This window comes from Cynara cardunculus, assembly GCF_001531365.2.
Source record: "Cynara cardunculus var. scolymus isolate 2C chromosome LG 12, CcrdV1, whole genome shotgun sequence".
NCBI lineage: Eukaryota > Viridiplantae > Streptophyta > Magnoliopsida > Asterales > Asteraceae > Cynara > Cynara cardunculus.
In genome coordinates, this window is record NC_037539.1 from 4988860 (window position 1) to 5011199 (window position 22340).

The 22340-nt window shown below is 34.0% G+C and overlaps 2 protein-coding genes across 2 annotated transcripts; one reads left to right on the top strand and one right to left on the bottom strand.

Moving 5' to 3' along the window:
* The first annotated feature begins 9871 nt into the window (after positions 1-9871).
* Positions 9872-13741, top strand: LOC112522477 (protein argonaute 2-like). The gene is made up of 3 exons (XM_025131601.1): positions 9872-10334; positions 10644-11841; positions 11966-13741. The coding sequence occupies exons 1-3, from the start codon at positions 9920-9922 to the stop codon at positions 13371-13373; spliced, it is 3021 nt and encodes a 1006-aa protein (XP_024987369.1). The 5' UTR covers positions 9872-9919; the 3' UTR covers positions 13374-13741.
* Positions 13620-16291, bottom strand: LOC112522807 (protein NRT1/ PTR FAMILY 8.3-like). The gene is made up of 5 exons (XM_025132120.1): positions 16241-16291; positions 16024-16126; positions 15725-15942; positions 15011-15567; positions 13620-14687 (listed from the first exon to the last, which is right to left on the bottom strand). Exons 1-5 carry the CDS (start codon positions 16289-16291, stop codon positions 13865-13867), a joined length of 1752 nt encoding a protein of 583 aa, XP_024987888.1. The 3' UTR covers positions 13620-13864.
* Between the last annotated feature and the right edge of the window lie 6049 nt (positions 16292-22340).

A 22340-nucleotide genomic window follows, 5' to 3' on the forward strand; every position in this document is an offset into this window, starting at 1 on the left:
CTAAAATGGAAGGGGAGGAAGTGTCATGTTCTCTAACATAAAGATAGATGTAGTAGTATTTAAATTCAAGGGTTTGAAGGAGGACTATGGGTGTTCGGGCACTAAGAAAAGTAACAGTAAGCTATACAGGGAGTTATAAGACATGCCTTCCATGAGAGATGAAAAGTTATAAACTATCGATTGGGCTTTAACAGATAGAAACTCCGGTGATGGAGTGGAATATGATGGAGTAGGTATTGTTGCTAAAAGAAAAGTGTACCTGCAACGGTACATAGAGTTACCTCACTTYCAACCGATTAATAGGAAGTGTATATTGGAAGGTTGACAAAATTTGGGTGGATAGGAAAGTAATGATGCATAAAGTGCCATACTTAACAATCTCGGGTAGTGATCCAAGATTTACATCACGTGTTCATGCAAGTATTTTATAAGGGATATGGAAAATGTTGAACTTGGGCAAAACATACCATCCTTGGACTCAGGGTCAAGGAGAGGAAATTTTTTAAATTTGTTGGATTGGTTGGAAGGTTAGATGTTTATACTTCAAGGAAGTAAGCATCATAAAATGTCAATAGTAGAGTTAGTGTACAACATCAATTAATATTTAAATGTCCAAGCAGAGCCATGGAGGCATTTGAATAGGACATGCGTGATGCTAGTATGTTTAACTATCATGAACATAGATAGATCTACACATCAATTAAACTTTGCATGAGTACAGAAGAGGTTGAATGTCGTACTTAATAAGAAAATAAGATATCAAGACCAATTATCGGTTGGGTTGGGATGACCCTAGAATGTCACCATGGAAAGGAGTGGTGCATTTCAGTAAACATGGAAAGTTAAGTCCAAAATATGTAGGACCATTCGAGATGATATCAAGGGTAGAAAAGGTGGCATATTGTTTGAAGTTTCCCGAATAATTACAGGGGATTTATTACACATTCCATGTGTCAATTCTGAGAAAAGGTCTAGTTGACGAATTAACAACTTTGACTTTAAAAAATATTGGAATAAAAAAAAACAATGGAGGTGGGACTCGTAATTGTTCAACGGAGATTGATTTCGGGGACGAAATCCTTTTTTAGTGTGGGAGAGTTGTAACACCCTAAAAATTTATGATTCATAAAATAAATAAATGTTTAAGGGTTAAAATTTAAATAGTACGACATACGGGATTAAAGTGTCGATACTCGAAAAATATGATTTTATTGCAATAAATAAAATCAATAAAAAGGGAAATGAAACATTTTGTATTTAATTGATTTGGGATGAAAATGCAGAAAGAAAAACAAAAGGGACTAGTTCTGTCAAAAGTAGAAAATTAATTTGGAAGTGATGAGATTTGGGAAATCATTTCCCAAAATCACGTTTTTCTTGTTTTAGAGATTGTTAACGGCTTATAAATTGGAGTTTTTGGCTGAAATTTTGTGGAGACGTTCCTAAGGATGTAAGAGAGTAAACGTCTTTGGAATTTCGAGATTTCATCAAGAAACGAGAGAGATATCGAGTTTGAAGCGGCATAGGGTCATTCCGCACAAAACGGGTTATTGGAGGTAAAATACTCAACCAAAATTGATGTATAATATATGGTTGGCTTCGTTTTTCAATTACCTTTCTGTTGGTACAAGTCTCGTGGGCTATGGTGACTTGTACGTCAAGCGGTTTAGGCTAGAAGCTGCTGTGGCGGCGGCTCGACGAGATTCGGGTACAAAAACTCTTACGAGTTTAATATTGAACCGTAGGGGCTGTAAATTTGGATACAAGTTGGGATTATTATTATGTATAAGATTTTGTAAAAATTTTGGTGAAAAACGATTGGAAAAATATCTCAAACGAAAATCGTTCACGATAGCCGCACCAAGGGTGCGACCGGGTTGGGCCAGGCGTCGAGTTGAGTCCGCCGACACTAGACTAGGTTTAGACCATGGCCGACTTATTTCGGTCGAGTTCGGTTAGACTCGAGTTGTTTTGTTAAAATCGGTATTTGTAAAAAATAGATTTGGGGCTCGTTTATTTACTTGGATTCATCGAAATAAATCGGGATATTTCGATTAAGTTAGTCAAGATTTGGACATCAATTGTAAAGGTTATTAATTAATTGGATTTCCATATTTAAATTATAAGAAATAATTTAGTAACTTATTTCGGGAGTTATGACTAGATAATTGTGGGATCAGACGTTTTTATAAGGAGAATCGTAAATAATTAAATGTTGGGTTTAATACGTCGTAATTTATTTCGGATGTGAAAAGAATTTCATTAGGGAGGGGGTATATGGCGACGAGGTATGCTTGGGGTTGACCCGTTGACCATTCTTACCCCGAAAGTTGACCTATTTGACTTTCGGGTTGACTTTTTTGGAGAAATGTCAATATTCTAATTATTGAAATATAATTACATGTTATAGGATGTTATTCAGGGACGAGGTTTAGCCAAACAGAGCTATTCAGGTGAGTTTTCATGAGACTTTAACTGGGATGCATGCTTATGTACAAATTATTTGAGCATTACGATATTTTCTATGTACATGTTTATGGGTTTATTACATGTATATGAATTATTATCGTGGGTTGCATGTTATTTGTTTACGTGTTTTTAAACATTAATTAGCATGTTATAAACGGGTTAATATTTTTGTCGGGTATGGGAAGGGTCAAAAGTCATAAGGGATGGCACATCCTAGGGAGGGGTAACCGGACAAGGGATAGCCGTGTAACCCGGGAAGTGCCGATGACGGTAAGACCTTAACCCGGCGGGAAATTAAGAGATCTCATTATTATTTCAAAAGGGTTTGAAACAAATGTGCATATTATTTTATTTGGGGCATTGTTTGTTTTATGCATGATGAGGTGTGTATGATTGTGCMCAAAAACCATGAAATCACCGAGCTTTGTAAAGCTGACTATTAGTATGCATCTCAGGTGCAAGAGGTTCAAGGGTGGACAAGAGCGAGGTTCTCTTCTAGATAATTATATTATTATATTTCGGATGTTTAGRTTTATGCTTAAACTCATTTTGTAATGTAACCCGGTATGGGACGGGTTAGCGTTGAGCTATTAATTTTAATAGAATTTGTAAGACTTCCGCTGTAATAAGGCTTTATCAGCCACTATATTTTGGGGTTATTTATTGTTATTTAATGAGAATGACGTGACACAACTCATGGTGAAAATGAGGGTGTTACAATTAGCATGTTATAAAAGAATTTATATTTTTTGTCGGGTATGGGAAGGGGTCAAAAGTCATAAGGGATGGCATATCCTAGGGAGGGGTAACTAGACAAGGGATAGCCGTGTAACCCGGGAAAGTGTCGATGACAGTAAGACCTTAACCCGACGGGAAATTAAGAGATCTCATTATAATTAAAAAAGGGTTGAAACAAATGTGCAAATTATTTTATTTGGGGCATTGTTTGTTTTATGCATGATGAGGTGTGTATGATTGTGCACAAAAACCATGAACTCACCAAGCTTTATAAAGCTGACTATTAGTATGCATCTCAGGTGCAAGAGGTTCAAGGGTGGACAAGAACAAGGTTCTCGCCTAGATAGTTATATTATTGTTATATTTCAGATGTTTAGGTTTATGCTTAAACTCATTTTGTAATGTAACCCGGTATGGGACGGGTTAGCGTTGAGCTATTAATTTTAATTGAGTTTGTAAGACTTCCGCTGTAATAAGGCTTTATTAGCCACTATATTTGGGGTTATTTATTGTTATTTAATAAGAATGACGTGACACAACTCATGGTGAAAATGAGGGTGTTACATAAGGAGTGTGAGGAAATTTGCAATTTTTAAAACTTGAATAGGAGTAACTGTAAATATAACTGTATAGTTTTTACGGACCAAATATTTGATCAACAAAATGAGAAAAAAAACAAAACTCTAAATTACTTATTAGCATACGAAAAATATTGATCGATTACTTTCATTTATTGTTTTTTGATTTCATTACATTGATTTTGTTGTTTGATTACCAAACAAGGACTGTAAACAGTTACTTACTTTGTATATTTGATATCATTTTTGTAAACTTTGTATATTTGACATCAAATTATCAATTCATGGTTCTTCTTTTGTTTATCTTTTTTATATGAATTTAAATTATTAATAACTGAATTATTATTGTTCAAGACACTGACATAAATACATATATACATACATCCATACATACATGCAGATATACATACATACATACATACATACATACATACATACATACATACATACATATACATAGGAGTTAAATCTTAAGAGGAAAAAAAAGTTAAGAAACTTGAGTTCTAATCTAATCCGTAGATTTAGATTAAATCAAAGGCCTTTAAAAGTAAGAAGCCTTTTTGAGATAAAAATGGTGGAACAAGGGTATTTTTGTCAAATTATAAGTAAATTGAAAGGATATCATCGGCTTTTAAAATCAAACTGAACACCGCAACCTCTCATCATCTTCAAGCTCGATCATCTTCAAATCTTCACACTTGATCCGTTCCCCCTTTTCGTCAAATACTCGGCTCCTTCTCCTCCAAAACTCCGGCGATTTCAAGTGGTTTCTGTTCTATTTCGTCATCATGATGCCTAATATCGTCGGAACGATCCCGAAATCCATCCGCCCCCATAACTACTCTTTGGTGGTTCTCCGCGTTGTCGGTTTTTGCAGGTTTCTTCTTGTTGCAATTATGTCTGATTAAATACATCTCCCTGCCTAAAAACGAGAAATCGAGTCTCAATTTTTTGCTAACATTGAACATGTGGTTTCTCTACACTGTGATCTCGTTTGATTTGTTTCTCAGTTTTCGGATTTCATCAGATATCACGGTGGCTCTGTACGCCATTGTGTTGGTTTGTAGTTAGTTTCTGTTCTATGTCTTCGTAATCGTTGATCTCATTAGCCCATTAGGTATTGGGAGATTTGAAGGTACGGTAAGGATGAAACTGTGTTGCCGGAATATCTATCGAAAAATCAGACGTTAGATGTCCAAAAATTAAATCATTACTCCATCTCGATCGTGGAAAGAGTGTGATTTAACTCATTTGTTTGTTATTCCAAAAGCTTAGTTTCTGCATTTTAATGTCTTCTACGAGCTTTTGTTTCCATGAAGTTGTTTGATTCCATGGGTGAAATGTCGTATAGAAGAAAATTATGTTTGAATTCATAAGGTGAAATAATTTTAACAGAAATTGTTTCTGAATTCATGGGTGAAGATAGATTATAGATGAAAGTTGTGTTTGATTTCATATAATGTTATTTATGTTTGGATTGCATGAAGTGAAATAACATATTTATGAAAATTGTGTTTTATTTCATGAGGTGAAACAACATGATGAGTATGTATTTCATGAAGTGAGTATGTGTTTCATCTGGTGAATTCTTTTACTAAAATGACGATTATATATATATATATTTGCCGCTTTAAGCCACACCTTGAAAACGTTATAACCTTTTCGTAACTCGTAAGACTTGAGACTTGACCTCTCGACTAAATCAATACTATGGTTAAAATAAATTATGATGTTTTCTCTAATTTCTAAGTGACAAACATATTGTTTTTATCTTAAATTGTAGAATATTAATACAAAGAAACAAAAATAATAAATAATAAAAAATTAATTAACATAATAATAATAATAATAATAATAATAATAATAATAATAATAATAATAATAATAATAATAATAATAATAATAATAAGGGTTTGATTAAATAAAAGAAAATTAATATAAAAAATAATCAAATACAAATAAATTTGATGATGGTATAATCGCAATAATGAATAATAAATAGGAATGAATGGACATGTAAGCAGGGTGCAAATAGGGGTGAGCATCGGAACCTGGTATTTGTCTTTAGAATCGGAACCGCTTTAAAATTGTCAGTGCTTAAACTGGTTACGATGTGATTGGTTATGGTTTCAAATGCTAAAATACGGAATCGGGATTGGTTTCGGCTCCGGCTCCGGTTCTCATTTTTTTGAAACCGTTAACCGTTGGGTACTTGTCGGGACCGGGTACTGGGTACCTATAACCGGAAATTGACGGGTACCCGCTATTTTTTTAATAAAAAATATTTTATGTGTTTATTATAATTAAAAAACTAAAATTGAAATTCTTAATTTACCTTTTAAGATTATACTTACAGTCGCATATTCTATGAGCCTGTGACCATTTATAAAATGATGCTCTGCTGAAATAAGATGTTGTTTTGCTACTCTTAGATGTTGATATGAAATGCTTTGTAAGTCGTTTTTCTTTGTCAAGAGCTTCTATAAATTATTTATGTAATTATTAATTTTATTTTTTATCATTTGTAGTTTTTTTTTTGCACTGGTATTTTGTAATAGACTAACAATTACTTTCTTATAATATGAAACGATAACATTTTTTTTAAAAAAAATTAGACATCAGGTACCTAGTATCGGAATTGTTCTATGCGGTTTTGACACTGGTTCCCAAATATAAAAAATCGGTATAACCGGTTCCGATTCCCTCATTCTAGGAACCGTCGGTTTCATCAGTTCTGATTCCATAAACAGCTCCATAAATTTTGGTATGATACCCACCTTTACTCAACGGTAGGTGCAAATATCCCCACCCTTTTCATCTTAGGCTACAGATGATTTATCCCCTGTTATCAATTATCATCAAGTAGGTTATGGATAAAGGTTAATTAGGGTTTTGATTTGGTCGCACATAAAATTAAAGGAAATAAAAAAAAATCAAAAATTAAACATGTATTTCGTTAACGTTATTGGTTATACTGAATAACATGGTCCTTTTTCTATTATAGGAATAATATTTATAATTTACTATTTTTATCTTGGAAAATTTTCAGAATTTATCGATAACATTTAAACTTCTATTCTTATTGGTTACGTAAAATTAAAAAGAAAATGTATACATAATAAATTTGTATATAACGCTTTAACACTTGTATCATAAAAAAATAAAGAGTTTTTAGAAAACGTAAATAATTTATAAAAACTATTATTAATTTATAAAACCTAATTTTAAAAAAAATTGTATACATTATTAATTTGTGTTGATAAAAACTAGAGTAAGTTATATTTTTGGTCCATATGGTTGTCGGTTATTATCAAGTATAGTTTATTCTTTTAACTGATTTCACTTTTGATCATTGTGGTGGAAACTTTATTTCAATTTTATTCCCTATAGCTAACAACCTTTAATAAAAGTCCATTAACTTAAGGCTATTTTGGTACTTTTGTCATTTATTTAAAAGAGTTTCCAAGACTTGTTAGCACCATTCAAACTTCTATTTTTGTTGGTTACTGATTTTTTTTTTTTTTTTAAATTGTATACATTATTATTAGGATTCTGAGTCAATATATTTTGGTTTAACAGCTATCCCAAAATTATCATTAAAATGGACAAAGTAAAAGAAATAATAGTTTATTCTCCAAGGAGAATACACCAAAAATAATTATCAAGTACGACCATCAATAAAAAAAACTTTAAAACTAAATATTTAAAGAGATAAATAATATTTTAATAAATAGATGAATATTTGATTCTTCAAAATAGAAAATCTGTTGGAGATAAATGTAATTATTTTAAAAGATTTTAACTTTTAATTCTTATTTTGAAGAATTGTTTAAGATGCTAAAAGCATTATTTAAGACGATAATTTAGAGGAAAAGGATTGGAAAAGTTGGATGGTCATTGGTCAATGTCGTTGATTTATTTATTCCTTGATGGATACGTTTGGTTTTTGGTCTTGTTGTTTCCGTCATCACTTTTCATCTACTGCACCTCAATTATCGCTTTTACTTTAATCTCACAAGACCATACTCACATTCTGGAAAATGAGATTACTGATTTTTATTCATTGTTCTCGTTAATGAGAATTTTTGAAATTAAATGTATAATACATAAACAATATTTTATTATAGATATTGAATAATTTAATAATATAATTAATATTGTCATATTCAAAATGGAAAAGCTGTTAAAGATGAACGTAAATTTTCTTTAAAGATTTTAATTTTTGATACGTGGATGGGATAATCAATTGGATCGTGGAAAGTACAATTTTCGAATACAACAACTTGACCTTATTGCCTTTGGTATCACGAAGTTCATATTGGGATAATCCAAATGAAAACTCTTCGCTTAAAGGCTATAAGATCGAGTCCTTATATACACTCAAATTCTCATTTACATATTTATACGAGAGATCAACGATTAAGAACGCTAACATGAAGATTTGAGAGTAGTTACAACTGACTTAAAGTCGGAAGCAATGAGTAGAAAGAGTCTAGATGCTCTGATCACCTTATCCAAAGCTCTGATCACACAATCCAAAGGCTCTGATTTTCAACACTTGGAAATTTTGAGCCAAGGATCAATGCTCTTATCACCATATCCAGAGCTCTGATCACACAGTCTAAAGGCTCTGATTTTCAATACTTGAAAATTCGAGCCAAGGATCAAAGCTCTGAGTTTAAGGCTCATAGGCTTTGAATCCACCACCTTTGAACTATACTGAGGCAATTTCCACCAAGTTTCAGTAACAATCTCAAGAAAATTTCCATCCTTCTGAATTTCAACCAGATCGTTTCGAAACTTAAAATTGCTAAGTGAACCTCTTATAAAAATCCACCAAGTTTCGAGGCTTTGCCCCTTGACACCACTCGCTGAACAATCTGGGAGATCATCGCTAAGGGCTCAACCGCTTGGTCCTTGCAACTAGACCCCGAGGGGGCGTATCTCTTAAGACTTTGCCTTATGACGATCTAAGGTGATAGAGCCAACATGTATGAGTATGCATGCCACACCTTCCAACTCACATATTTTTGTTTTATCACCAGGTCGACTTCACGTAAATCATAATCACAGTAAAATGATTAATGACACTAAGATCACCAACACTTATTAAAATAGGTAAAAAAAAATAAAGATTAATAAGTTACCAAACTATTTGTGTCAAACTAAAATCCTTAAACCTCATGTAATTATTCTCAACTTCGAATCTAATTCCAGAGTCCTAATAATTTGCAAAACCTCTAATTGTTACAAATCATACAAACTAATCTCAACCATCCATCCAAGCTAATGAATATACGGAAATTTACATATATAATCAAAGCTGATAGGTGGTTTCATTTTTAGCCATTTTCTGATCTAAATTCACTTTTTAGCAAATCGTTACGCGTATGCATAAGGATTGGTATTCGGGGAAAAAAAAAGGAATCCCCATGCATATGTGTAAGGTTTCTGCATCGGGATTCTTTTTCTTATTTTTTTTACATAAAACTAATTCTTATATATATGCATAAGCCTACTGCGTAAGGATTGAATAAACAATATAAAACCCTATTTATTGATTAACTATTTTTTTTTCAATTTTCCATGAATATATGATTCTATAAATATCTTGAATGTTTTCTAATTTAAAACATTGATCATAGGTGGTGTTTGAGATTGTTTATAAGAACAACTTATTTACTTATTCCGATGTGACATCGGTAATAAACACTTTTGAGTGTTTGGATAAACAACTTATACTGATGCCAAACCGGTAATAAGAAGTTTTTGAAAAAGTTAAAACCATTTTAACTTATAATAAATTAATAAAGACTTTTATAAAAAAACATAACTTGTTTCAAATAAACAATCCCAAACACCTTTATCATAAAACATTTCAATTAATTAAAGGATTTGAACTCTTAAATTCTGCTGAAGGACCCACGCGGTTTTGTAGGAAACTTCCGAGATAATGTTGCTTTCACTGTTGATGTTTCCCTTGCTCACCAAGCAACAAGGGTATTCAGGTCATTTATTTTTGATCTGCGGAGTCTTCCAGTCCGTTCCAGAGTCTTCCAGTCCGACTTATAAGTAATCTACGAACGAACCATCCAAACAAAACATCAGTTTTTTAGTCAATCAATTTGGAATTCATGGAGCAGAGCAGGACCAATTATAATCGTGGAGGAAATGGCGCAGGCTACACCCGTGGCCGTGGCGGCCGGAACACTGGAGGACGAGGTTATAGTTCCGGTGGCGTACAAGCTGGTGGTAGAGGAGGCGAAGGTGGGCGTGGAACTGATGGTGGTTACTATCCCCGTGGTCGTGGTGGACGAAACAGAGATTACCAACAGCGTTATAGTAATCAACAGCAGGAGCAGTATGGAGACGCTAGAGATCATAGAGTCTCCGTTGGTGGTGGTAGTCAGCAGATCTCTCGGACTCCTACACACCCAAGGCCGAATGCGGATCATTTTGGTGGGAATCAAGAAGCAAGGGTGTGGAGTCGTATTGTATCTGGTTCTAGTCAACCAATTAAGTCTCCTCCGTCTCAGATCGACCTTTCTGGTATGTACAAAAACTCTTGAGATCTTTATGTGATTTAAGTTTTTACTATTTCTGAAATCGCTTTTAGTTTCATCCTTCCATCGATTTAAAACTTGCTCTGTTTCGATTTGTTTCCTTAATTTCCTCCCCCTTTATAATTTTGTTTCATTTTGTTTCATTTCATCAATGTATTTGGGTTTCGAATTGACTGATCAAAGTTCTCCAATCATTCATCCTAACGATTTGCGATCATGTTTGCCTTAATAGATTCAGATTGTGTTCAGTTGCAACCATTTTACCCTAAATGTTATCATCGTGTTTGTTTTCTAGTTTCAGATCTTCAGATTCAGGAAGTTCCGGTATCATCTTCAAAGGATATTGTAGAACATTCAAAGGATGATGCAGAAAATGGCTATGTACCAATTAAGCGTCCTGACCGAGGTACACTTGCAGTGAGGTCGGTGAGTCTTCTTGTTAACCATTTTCCGGTCAAGTATGATTCATCGAACAGCATCTTACGCTACGATGTAGATGTTAAGCTAGAGGCCTCCTCTTCTAGTCGATCTGTGAAAAAATCAATACCCAAATCGGACCTCCGATTGATTCAGGAAAAATTATGTTCCGATTACCCTGATCGGTTCCCGTTACTAAAAACCGCCTACGATGGTGAAAAGAACATATTTAGTGCAGTCTTGTTGCATGCCGGAACCTATAATGTGCAATTATTTGGTAAATCTTATATATGCACCATCAAGTATGGAAGCGAGTTAAGGCTCTCAAAGCTTCAAGAATTCTTGAATCGAAATGCTTTCCAGATCCCTCGTGATGTGCTGCAGGCACTGGATGTAGTAATGAAGGCGAATCTTTTCCGGGAAAAGGTTTCAGTCGGCCGAGGGATGTACCCTCGAGTTCATCGAAGGGATGATGACCTTCGATGTGGTGTTGCTGCCATTAGAGGCATTCAGCAGAGCTTAAAGGTCACTTCTAATGGGTTGATAATGTGTACCGATTACTCTGTCATACCTTTTCGCAAGAGGATGCCCGTTATCGAATTCCTGAAGGAGCATATTCGGGAGATTCAAGTGGTTAACGACATCGGAAGGTTTAGGAACAAAGTTATGAGTGCATTGGAAGGATTGAGGGTGAGTGTGACTCATCGTCGCACCAACCAGAAGTACATTGTTTCTGGGTTGACTGAAAAGCTCACAAACGAGCTCTCTTTTGAACTAGAAGATCTCGAAGGGAAGAAAGAACCAGAAATCGTTATGCTAACGGATTATTTCCAAGAGAAGTGGGAGAAAGTAATAGTTCATAAGACTATTCCTTGTTTGAAATTGGGAAATGGCAAAAAGCCAAATTATGTTCCGATGGAATTCTGTGTCTTGGCTGAGGATAGAAGGTTTCCGAAGGAGCAACTGGGTCGGGAGGCTGCCCGACAACTAAAAGATTTGTGCCTTCTTCCTCCAGATTTCCGGCGGAATGAGATATGCAGCATGATGCGTGAAGAGTATGGGCCTGGCAGTCATGGGTACGTAGTTGCTCCTTTTCAACTGTTTTTGTACGATGTCTAAACGTTCTAATAGACTGCTTTATAGGTTAAGTTTATTGTACCAGTAATGTTTCCTGTCTGATATAATGTCATATGTATGCAGTGGCGAGGTGATTCAGAATTTTGAATTCGGGGTTGGTATGGACATGACAGCAGTCGATGGTCGTGTGATGCCACCGCCTATACTGAAGCTTGGTGGTCCACGTGGTACAACAAACACGACAGTTGACAGACTGAAATGTCACTGGAATCTTCTCCAGGGGAAACGTTTCGTTGATGGGATACCACTGGAGAGGTGGGCAATGATCGATTTCAGTTCTGCTGATCGTTGGAATAGGCTGAATGTCAACCCGTTCATTGGGAAATTGGTGAACCGATGCGGAAGTTTAGGGGTTCACATGAAAGATCCGCTTGTTGTTCATCAAACCACCATGAGGGAGTTCTTGGATGTTGATAGACTCCATCGTCTTTTTTCACAAGTCGTGGAGGACTGTCGTCGAAAAGACAGTGGACGGCTGGAAATGATTGTTTGTGTGATGGCTTGCAAAGACGATGGATACAAGCATCTCAAATGGGTTACTGAGACGAAGATTGGGGTGATTACTCAATGTTGCTTGTCGGTTCATGCCAATAAAGCGAGCGATCAGTTTCTTGCCAACTTAGGTATGAAGATCAACGCGAAGCTAGGTGGCAGCAATGTGGAACTCATTGAGAGATTCCCACGATTTACTGGTGGAGATCATTGTATGTTCATTGGGGCGGATGTAAACCACCCGGCTTCATCAAATACGCTATCTCCATCTGTTGCAGCCGTTGTTGGGTCGGTCAACTGGCCTGCTGCAACTCGTTATGCTGCTCGTGTTTCCCCACAAAGCCACCGCAAAGAGGAGATTGTCGACTTCGGGAAGATGTGTTTGGATCTGGTGAATACATATGCGCGGCAGAACGGAGTGAAACCAAACAAGATTGTAGTTTTTCGTGACGGTGTGAGTGACGGGCAATTCGATATGGTTCTCAACAAAGAGATGGTTGATATGAAGAAAGCCATTTATGATGAACACTACCGCCCGTGTGTCACCTTTGTTGTGGCCCAGAAACGGCACACAACTCGTCTGTTTCTAAGCCCAGATGGGAGGGAGTCGGGTAATGTGCCGCCGGGAACGGTGGTGGACACCACCATAATCCATCCATCTGAGTTTGATTTCTATCTTTGCAGCCATTTTGGAGGGATTGGAACAAGTAAACCCACTCACTACTCTGTGATTTGGGATGAGAACGGGTTCTCATCTGATGAGATGCAGAAGCTGATATACCATCTTTGTTACATCTTTGCACGTTGCACGAAACCCGTGTCGTTGGTCCCACCGGTTTACTATGCGGATCTTGTTGCGTACAGGGGTCGGATGTTTCAAGAAGTGGCGATGGAACTAGAGTCTGGTGGGTCTTCTTCATTCGATCAGTTCTTCTACAATCTTGAGGATCACCTCAAGGATTCCATGTTCTTTGTTTGAAGGAGGAAGGAAGGAAGGCGAGTGGAGATGGTGTCGAAGTGCCACTACGCAGGTCAAACATCCTTTCCTAAACGAATCTAGTAAAGGAGTTTGTGCGTGAATCTAACGCATTTCGTGCTTTTTCAGTGTCGTTTTTTTTAGTATGTGTGCTTTTCAGTGCTGTTTTTTGACAGTCAAGTCTGTGTGTTCAATAAACCTGTATGTGTGCTGTTTTTTGACAGTCAAGTTTGTGTGTTCAATAAACCTGTATGTGTGCTTTTCAGTGCTGTTTTTTGACAGTCAAGTCTGTGTGTTCAATAAACCTACCTACAGTTCTGTAATGGTATCAAGTATTGTGTTGAAATGTTGGTGTTTGATTATTGCAATCTGAAATCATCATTGTTTGGACTTTTCGTTGATGAATGTATATAGAGAATCGCCCCAGGTTGATTTGTAGCATTTACAAACGGTACAAATTATGAAGCATAGAAACTCAAATTTCTGAATTATGATCAAGAAACTGACTTTGACTTGTATGCCTTGGCACATACCACATAAACCACCATATTCAAGAAACTAAGCCCCCCCAAAAGCCAGAAGAAGTAATCCAGGTGCCCTTCATTCAAGTTATCTGGTATCCAGCCTATCTTCCCGACCCCGCCCGTAATACACATCACTGCTGTCAAAATCAAAGAACTCAAGTAATTCCCCAAAGCAGTTGTCAACAGTGAAAGCGCGCTACACAAACTCCGCATGGCATCCGGTGATTGATCGTAAAAAAATTCAAGCTGCCCCACCACCATAAACACTTCAGCAGCACCTAAAAGGAAATACTGAGGAACTTGCCAGAAGACGCTCATCGGTACTGGAACGTTTTGGTTCACCAAATCGAGTGATTTTGCAACGTCTAGACGCTTTATCTCCACCAATGCTGCAGCCACCATGGGAAAGATGGAGATAAAGAGACCGATGCCCATTCGTTGAAGTTCAGAAAACCCCCTTTCTTGACCTGTGAATTTCCTTGTGACCGGTACGATGATTTGGTCATAAACCGGTACCCAGATCATGACACTGAAGACGTCAAAAATCGCAAGTGAAGCGGGGGGGATGGCGAACGACCCGATACTCGTGTCCATCATCATCCCTTGCTCCACAAACAACGTTGACATTTGGGCAAAAACAGCAGCAAAAACAATTCCCGTTGCCCAGATTGGGAACATCCGGATCAAGATTTTTAGTTCTTCTACCTGTGTTACGGTGCATAGCATCCAAGGATTGGAGTAGTTTCCATTTTCGGTTCCAATAGATGATATCACAGCAGCTTTATCAAGATACCTGCAAAGGGGAAATGAAAAAATTGAGAAGAAAGCTGTGCAGAACAGAGACCGATTCAATATACAAGAAATTTAGGAAACTGAGATAAGGGATAAGTTCAAATAAGAACCATAAATATTTTGAAAACCCGAGAAACCAACTATTTCATGTACTTATTATTCATGATGAATAATTATCAATATCATGCATCTTCATTGTGAATACAAACAATATCTAGACATTCATCATGAATAAAGCATGAATAACTGGTTTCCATGTTCTCAAACTTACGGTTTTCATCTGCACCTGTCTCCCCTAATATATGTCCAAGTAAAGAAAATTACTTTAGCTCGTCAGTATGCATGAGTTTCCGACTACCCTCAATTGCCGAGACACTATCACGAGTTTCAAACAGGAGAGAGCCATCAATAGGGACCGGAAGATCCCTTTTGCGAAATGATGCAACCAGAACTTGGCACATTCTTGTAATAGGACTCCCCCCTGGTTTCTGGAATCTATAAAGAGGTGTTCCTAGAAAGAAACTCAAGATAGCAAACCCTATGAAGAATGCAGGAATGCCAAACCCCAAGTCCCATCCTCTGTTGTCTTGAATCCAAACTATTAAAGTACCCGAGACCAAGGCCCCGATGTTGATTGAGAAATAAAACCAATTGAAGAAGGATCCCTTACTCACCCTCTCTTTCGGATCCGTGTCATCAAACTGATCAGCCCCAAAAGACGAAACACATGGTTTGATCCCTCCGGTTCCAAGTGCAATCAGGTAAAGCCCAGTAAAGAAAAATGCATACTGAGAAGGGGTAGCTGAAGGGCATATAACATCCACACATTCAACAGGCTTCAAAGAAGGGATTGATGCCGAAAGAGTCAATGTGCACATTCCCTATGGAGAAACGATGAAGAACACAAGAAAGTAATCAAACTAGGGGTAAGCAGTAACTTAACAAAAGGTCATTTAACCCTCGTTATATTCAGCATATGGTATAGACAACGGAAAACACAAGAAATAAGAATGTTATGTTTAAAAGATTGATCGTTACTAAGAAATATATAACGGAGAACATGGAGATTGTCCAATATCTTCCCCAATATGCATCTGCCAAGACAGCACCGAGAAGGGGAGTGAGGTAACAAGTTCCTTGCCACATTGTGACATGTCTGGCAGCCGAGGCATTTCCTTCGTGCAAGTATTTGGTGAGATAGCTCACAAGATTAGTCGATATCCCGTAATAGGCTAGGCGTTCACAACACTCGTTACCTGTTTCAACTCAACACCATTAAAATACAGCATGAAGTTGGTTTTCATAGAAAATTTCATAGAGCATGAGAGAGCTAGTACCAAGTATGAAAGGGCATGCTTTCCAATTTCCAGTATTGCTTTTCAAAACAGGTTGTCCCTTAATGTTGACTGATCCATCTCCTGTATACAGCCTGCTCTCACTCTACATACATAAAACAAAGTCAAGGAAACTAACAAATTTAAACCCCTTTTGGATTTGGACATATCAAAATTCCATGATCAGAAGGAGATGAAAACGAAAACTAGTAACATTCACCTGGATGAGTGCAAGGAATACGTCGTCGTCTTCTTCTTCTGGACGCCCCATGATCAGGCCACAAGTCAACTAGACGTGGTTGCTTCTGACAGTAGCACTAAGGGCCCACCTGAGATATGAGAATTGTCGAAATAAAAGATGAGAAGGTTGCCTGAATGAAAAATGGCCGGCGAGATGGAAAGAAGATTTAAAAGAGTGGGTTTGTGTTGTGATGATGACGTAAGACCATTTTCCAACCTATGCACTGGAGATGCTCGACGCACAAGGATCTATGAGAACTAATGTACACTCTCTAAATTGGATCCTCTCTCTGTAAGCCTTTATTTTATACATAAAATCCTCTCTCTGTAAGCCTTTATTTTATACATAAAAAACATACATATACATATACATATATATATATAATTAAAATATTATTTCATTTAAATAACAAATAAAAAAAAATAAAAAATAAGGGGCTGTTTATCTAAACGCTTACCCGGTAAGCACTTACTATGATAAGAGTCATCGTTTTTGCTTACCGGGTAAGACTCTCAATTATTATCTTCGTTTTTATTGGGTAAGATTTTTGGTCTTTGCCACATTTATTCGGTAAAATAAAATGACTTGATAAACACTTATCTGGATAAACGTTTGGTAAACGATAACAACCCAAAATATGAGAAGGATTAAAAAAAGGTAGAATAAGGAGACCGGCATACCCCTTTTTTCAAATTTGTTAGCTTTCCAGAATGTATTTTCAGTAATTTTTTTTCTTTTTATATATCACCTTCAAATTTTTTTATTAAAATATATTTGGTGAAAGTTTTCCAATCGTTTATTGATAAGAATTATTACTCTCACCTATTTTATGGAAGAACATTCCTGATTATTAAAATGTATTATTGTTAAATATTCTTAACCTAGTAAAATTTATTTGGTAAGAGTCATCATATTCATTTTTGAAGGACTAATCAGTCTTTTGATAAAATATAAAGACTAAATTTTTATGGAATTCACATCTCTTTTTCTAATTTGTTTTATTGAAAAATATTGTTATATATTCAATCATAAATCAAATTTCTTAAATTTAAATATATATTAAATAAAAAATTGTGAGACATTATTAAAATGAATGATCAAATAATTGTGAATACACCACCAACATTTAAATTGACTTGATAATCCAAGTATCATTAAATATATATATTAACTTAAAGGATTTTATATGATTTTTTAAGAGAAAAAAATAATAATATACCGTAACTTTTTATATATTTGGACAACAAATGTTTTCTTTATCGCTGGTTATATAATTACCAGTTATTCTTTTAGAATTTAGCAATAGTTTTTTAATTATGTGAAATATCGGTGTTTTTTAATCTTGATTTATAATTTTTATTTTTATTTTGTTATCACTTTAATTATTTATTGTGTGACTATATATTAACATCTCAAGTTAAACGTAATTAACTTTTAATATTTTATTTGTATATTTCAATATTCAACTTTAAAAGGTGTATGAATTTACGCTGATTTAGTTTATTTGGTTTTTTAAAATTGAGATTTTTTAACTTAAAAGTATTTTTATCAATAATAGTTTTTAATTAAGTAAAATATTTTATTTAATGTATAATTTAATTTAAGAAACTTCATTTGTAATTGGATAGATAAAATATTTTTTAATATAATTTAAAAAAGACGTGAATCACAATCAATTTTGTAACAAGTTACACTTTTGGTTCATCATTATCGTATATTATTCATATAATGTGTATTTATTGATATACATACACACACACACATATACGTCCATTCATATTAGAAAGATGTTCACATAATTCACTAAGATATATCTTAATTTTAATATTTCATTTTATTTTTTGTCTCTGTCGGTATAATACGGTTTTTAGTGGTTTTAATAAAACAATAATATTTTTATTTTTAAATAAAATAAAACTTAAATATATCATAAAATTTTGGAAGAAAAGTATCGATATTAGTATCAAAATTTAAAATTCTCGTTTTTTGTGTAATTTCTTTAATTTAATATTTTATTTATAATTTAATTTAGATTTAGTAACAACGTAATTTATTTATCGTTTAATAATATAATTTTTTTATAAAGATAATAATTAAGTATTTTATTATAACTAACAATTATTCTAATTATATTTTAAATTTTTTATATTTAAAATGAGATGTTTATCTTTTGATTATGTTTATTTATAGTTAGTTATACAAATTCAAAACTGAAGCTTTAATACGTTTTACTTACACATAATTACTTTTAATCTTGAATTTTAATTGATATACATCAATAAACAGTAATTTGTGTATAATTTTAAAAAAATTTGTCAAATATTTTATAATGTAGTATATATATATAATACAAAAATAAAATAAAATTGGTAAAAAATTTATTATTTGAAAAAATCATGGACATCAAATTTAATAAAAATAAAATCCTTGTTTATTATAATTTTTTATTATATTCAACATAATTTTGTTTAACAAAAAGATGCTTTAATTTTAATTTTTTTAAAAATAAACTAAATCGAAAGGAAGGCGTGAGTTGCAGTTGCTTAAATTAACCAAATAAAGAAAAAGAAAATAAAAACGAAAAATTTATTGAATAAACAGGAAATTGACACGTAATTCCACAGTACCACTTCTAGAATACAAAGGTGGGACCACCTTACGTCATGGTATTCAAACGCTACATCATCGCACGACCAATGTTGAATGTACAGCACACGTCAGTCTAGACTATCTACTTAGCAACCACCAGCGATAAATTTAAGCGATTGTAATTCACGCCTTCTTTTTTATTTATTTTATTAAAAAAAATTAAAATCGTTAACAAAATTATCTTCAATTTAATAATAAATTTAAATAAACAAGTTAGATAAAAACAAGTATTCTATTTTCTTTTTAATTTAAAATTCTATATTTTAATAATATAAATACTATTATAATATCCAAAATAAAAAACCATTAATTTAATATAATTTTCTTTCAAAGTTTTTAACCTTTGACTAAGATTTAAGGGCAGTTTATTAAATATTTATCCGGTAAGCATTTAGCAGTAAAATTCAACACTATTTGGTAAGATTATAGTCAACAAAAAAGACTTTTTATGCAACAATTTATTCGATAAGAGCTGATCATGATAAAAGTCATTGCTCTCATTTACCGGATAAGACTCTCGGTCATTACCTCGTTCTTACCGGGTAAGATTTTTGGTCTTTATCATATTCATCCGATAAAGTAATATAGTTAGGTAAACACTTATCCGAAAAAACCTTTGGTAAATGAGCGCTTAGTCAAACTCATTTTATACAAGAAATAGATTAAAAATGCGAATATTGGTCAAAAATGGCTGGTGAAAGTTTAATAAAAGAAGAGAAAAATAAGGAAGGGAGAGAAAAGTCAATCAAGGACAAAGTCAAAATATGTATTCAATTTAAATATTAAAAAAATATTTTGGATGGTAAAAGAAAGGTTTTATTTTAATTTAATTTGGTAACTAAATATTAGATTATGCATTTTTGGAATATAAAAAAAAAATTCACATAATATTGAGAGTTGAACCACACATGGTGACAAGAAATGGTCTTGTTGGGTTTAAAACCGACCCGATTCAGATAATCAAATTTCTATACCAAAAACAAAAATATCATTTTGTCTTTACTTGTAACTAATAAGAGTGATTTACGTTTTTGGTCCTTTGTAAATATCTATTCTTTGATTTTCGTCCCTCCCACACGTAAAGTAAATTTTTGGTTCAAAAGTTATGTTTCTCACCCAAACTTGTTCCCGCTCATAAATGCCGTGAAAAACACAACTTTTGGACCAAAAATGTGCTTTATGTTTCCAAGGGACGAAAGCCATAAAGCAACTATTCATGAAGGACCAAAAATACAATTCACTCGATTAATAATTTCAAAAAAAAAAAATCTACCTCGAACAACCTACTTAAAGAAAACTTGTGGAAGGCAACTGTTACGTATTTCATAGGTGGCAGAGGAAAAAAAGAAAGAAACATAACTAGAAGATGACTGTAAGTCAAATGAGGCACATAGGTGAATCTCTAATTGTCTGGTTCATAGCAAGCACCCTGAATATGGTTCTGAAGAAAACACAAACAACTAATCACGGTAATATAACAAACAGAAAGAATGAGATATGAACGGGTTATCTATGGCTACTGGAATCATGTAGATAACTACCCTATTGGCTTCAACATCAATGATGAGAAAAGAAATGCAATAAAACCATGAACCCACCATTATACCCTTGCTTGAGCAACGACCAAACACTTGCTAGCATTCCCATCACACAAACACAAACACAAACACAAACACAAACACAAACACAAACAAAAACATTCATGATGAACCGAACAGCATTTGTAGTTATTTTGATTGTCTGTTTTGTAATATAAACTTAGATCAAATAGGGGCTAATAAGAAAAGATCAGTTGTGCACCAACTCATAAAAATGACAAACCATAAACATCCAATACATACCCTACATGTGAATGGAGTTGAAGTTTCATATAAAATGCCGGAAGCCTTTCCTTTGTTTTTTTCTTGAACAAGTTGCACATGGAGAATGTATGTATACACACACACACACACACACACACACACACATATATATATATATATATATATCTGTGTGTGTGTGTGTGTGTGGAGGTTCAAACGAGAACCCCTGTGATTTACGAGAATGCGAGAACAACCTCTAAGCCAAAATATGTGTTTAGAATCACATTTTAAGAGAAGTTGAATAATTTTTCAAACTTAAATGAATAGTAAAATTAATTTCAAGTATTCTAAAGACGATGAAGGGTTAATTTGAAAATTGATATCCTAAAATTCAAATAACACGATGTAGAGTATTCCGATCATTTGGGTAGTGATAATCATCATCGTCGACCTTGGGTTATCACAAACAGCACAACAAGAAGGCGAAACTGAAAACAAGGAAGAAACCGAGTAAGGACAAGCGTGTACTCTTGTTCGAAGGCATTGAGGAAGAAGATCGTACAGTCTATTCGAAGGTATCGAGGAAGAAGATCAAAGGTAAGTGTTGAATAACACAGATTGATCACATATTATGACACTTCGATTAGGATTCGATAGATGTCTGTAATCAATTAGGGCTTCAATCTATTAGAGATTCGATGAGAGAATGTCTATCACAGACTTATCACAGTTAAGGGCATAGTCGAGAAATTGAACAAGCAAACTATCACAACTAAAAGTCGATTTATTATAGTGTAGTTAAGGCCAAATGGATTAATATATAATGTATGCAATTTTCAGATTGCTTGCTTATCGTATGATTATCACCGTGTAATTAGGACAAAATCGATTAATTTATGTAAAAATTTGTCAGATTGCTTGCTTATCGCAGGGTTATCACAACTCACTTATTCGTTTATTTGTACACAAATATTTGGATGAGATCGATATTACCCAACCCAGTTGCTTGCTTATCATAGTGTAGATTGATATCACAAGATTGACGTAGATAAAGAAAACGATGGGGATGGGGACGTGAGTTTGACATGGTCAGTTCCAACCTAAAATCATGTGATAATTACAATTAGTTAAAATAACATATAATTATATAAAAAAAATACCTAATTACATTACTACGCTCATTAATATATTTTTATTTTTAATAATCTAAAGAATTAGTCAAAAAGGTTAAAGGCCTACAACTGTTCTTGTATTTTCATAAATTACAAAAGTTCTCATTTGAACCCTTCCCTATATCTATATAGAGGAGCGATCAAATGCAAACCACCCAATTTGTACAAACCGTGCAAACCACCCTCATCCATCGATTTCATTGTTTAATCTTATGAAAATTTTTCATGAAATTGTTTCATATAATACTTAATGAAATTTTAATGGAACTGTTTCATGTATTTCTCTAAAATTAAAATAATGAAAATGATAATATCTATGATTAACACCCTTCACAATAAAAATGATTAATCAACCTCTTATAATTACAAAAAAATGAACAAAATGAAAAATTATGATTGGTTGAATGAGGTTTGCATGGTTTGTACAAATTGGATGGTTTGTATTTGACGCTCTTA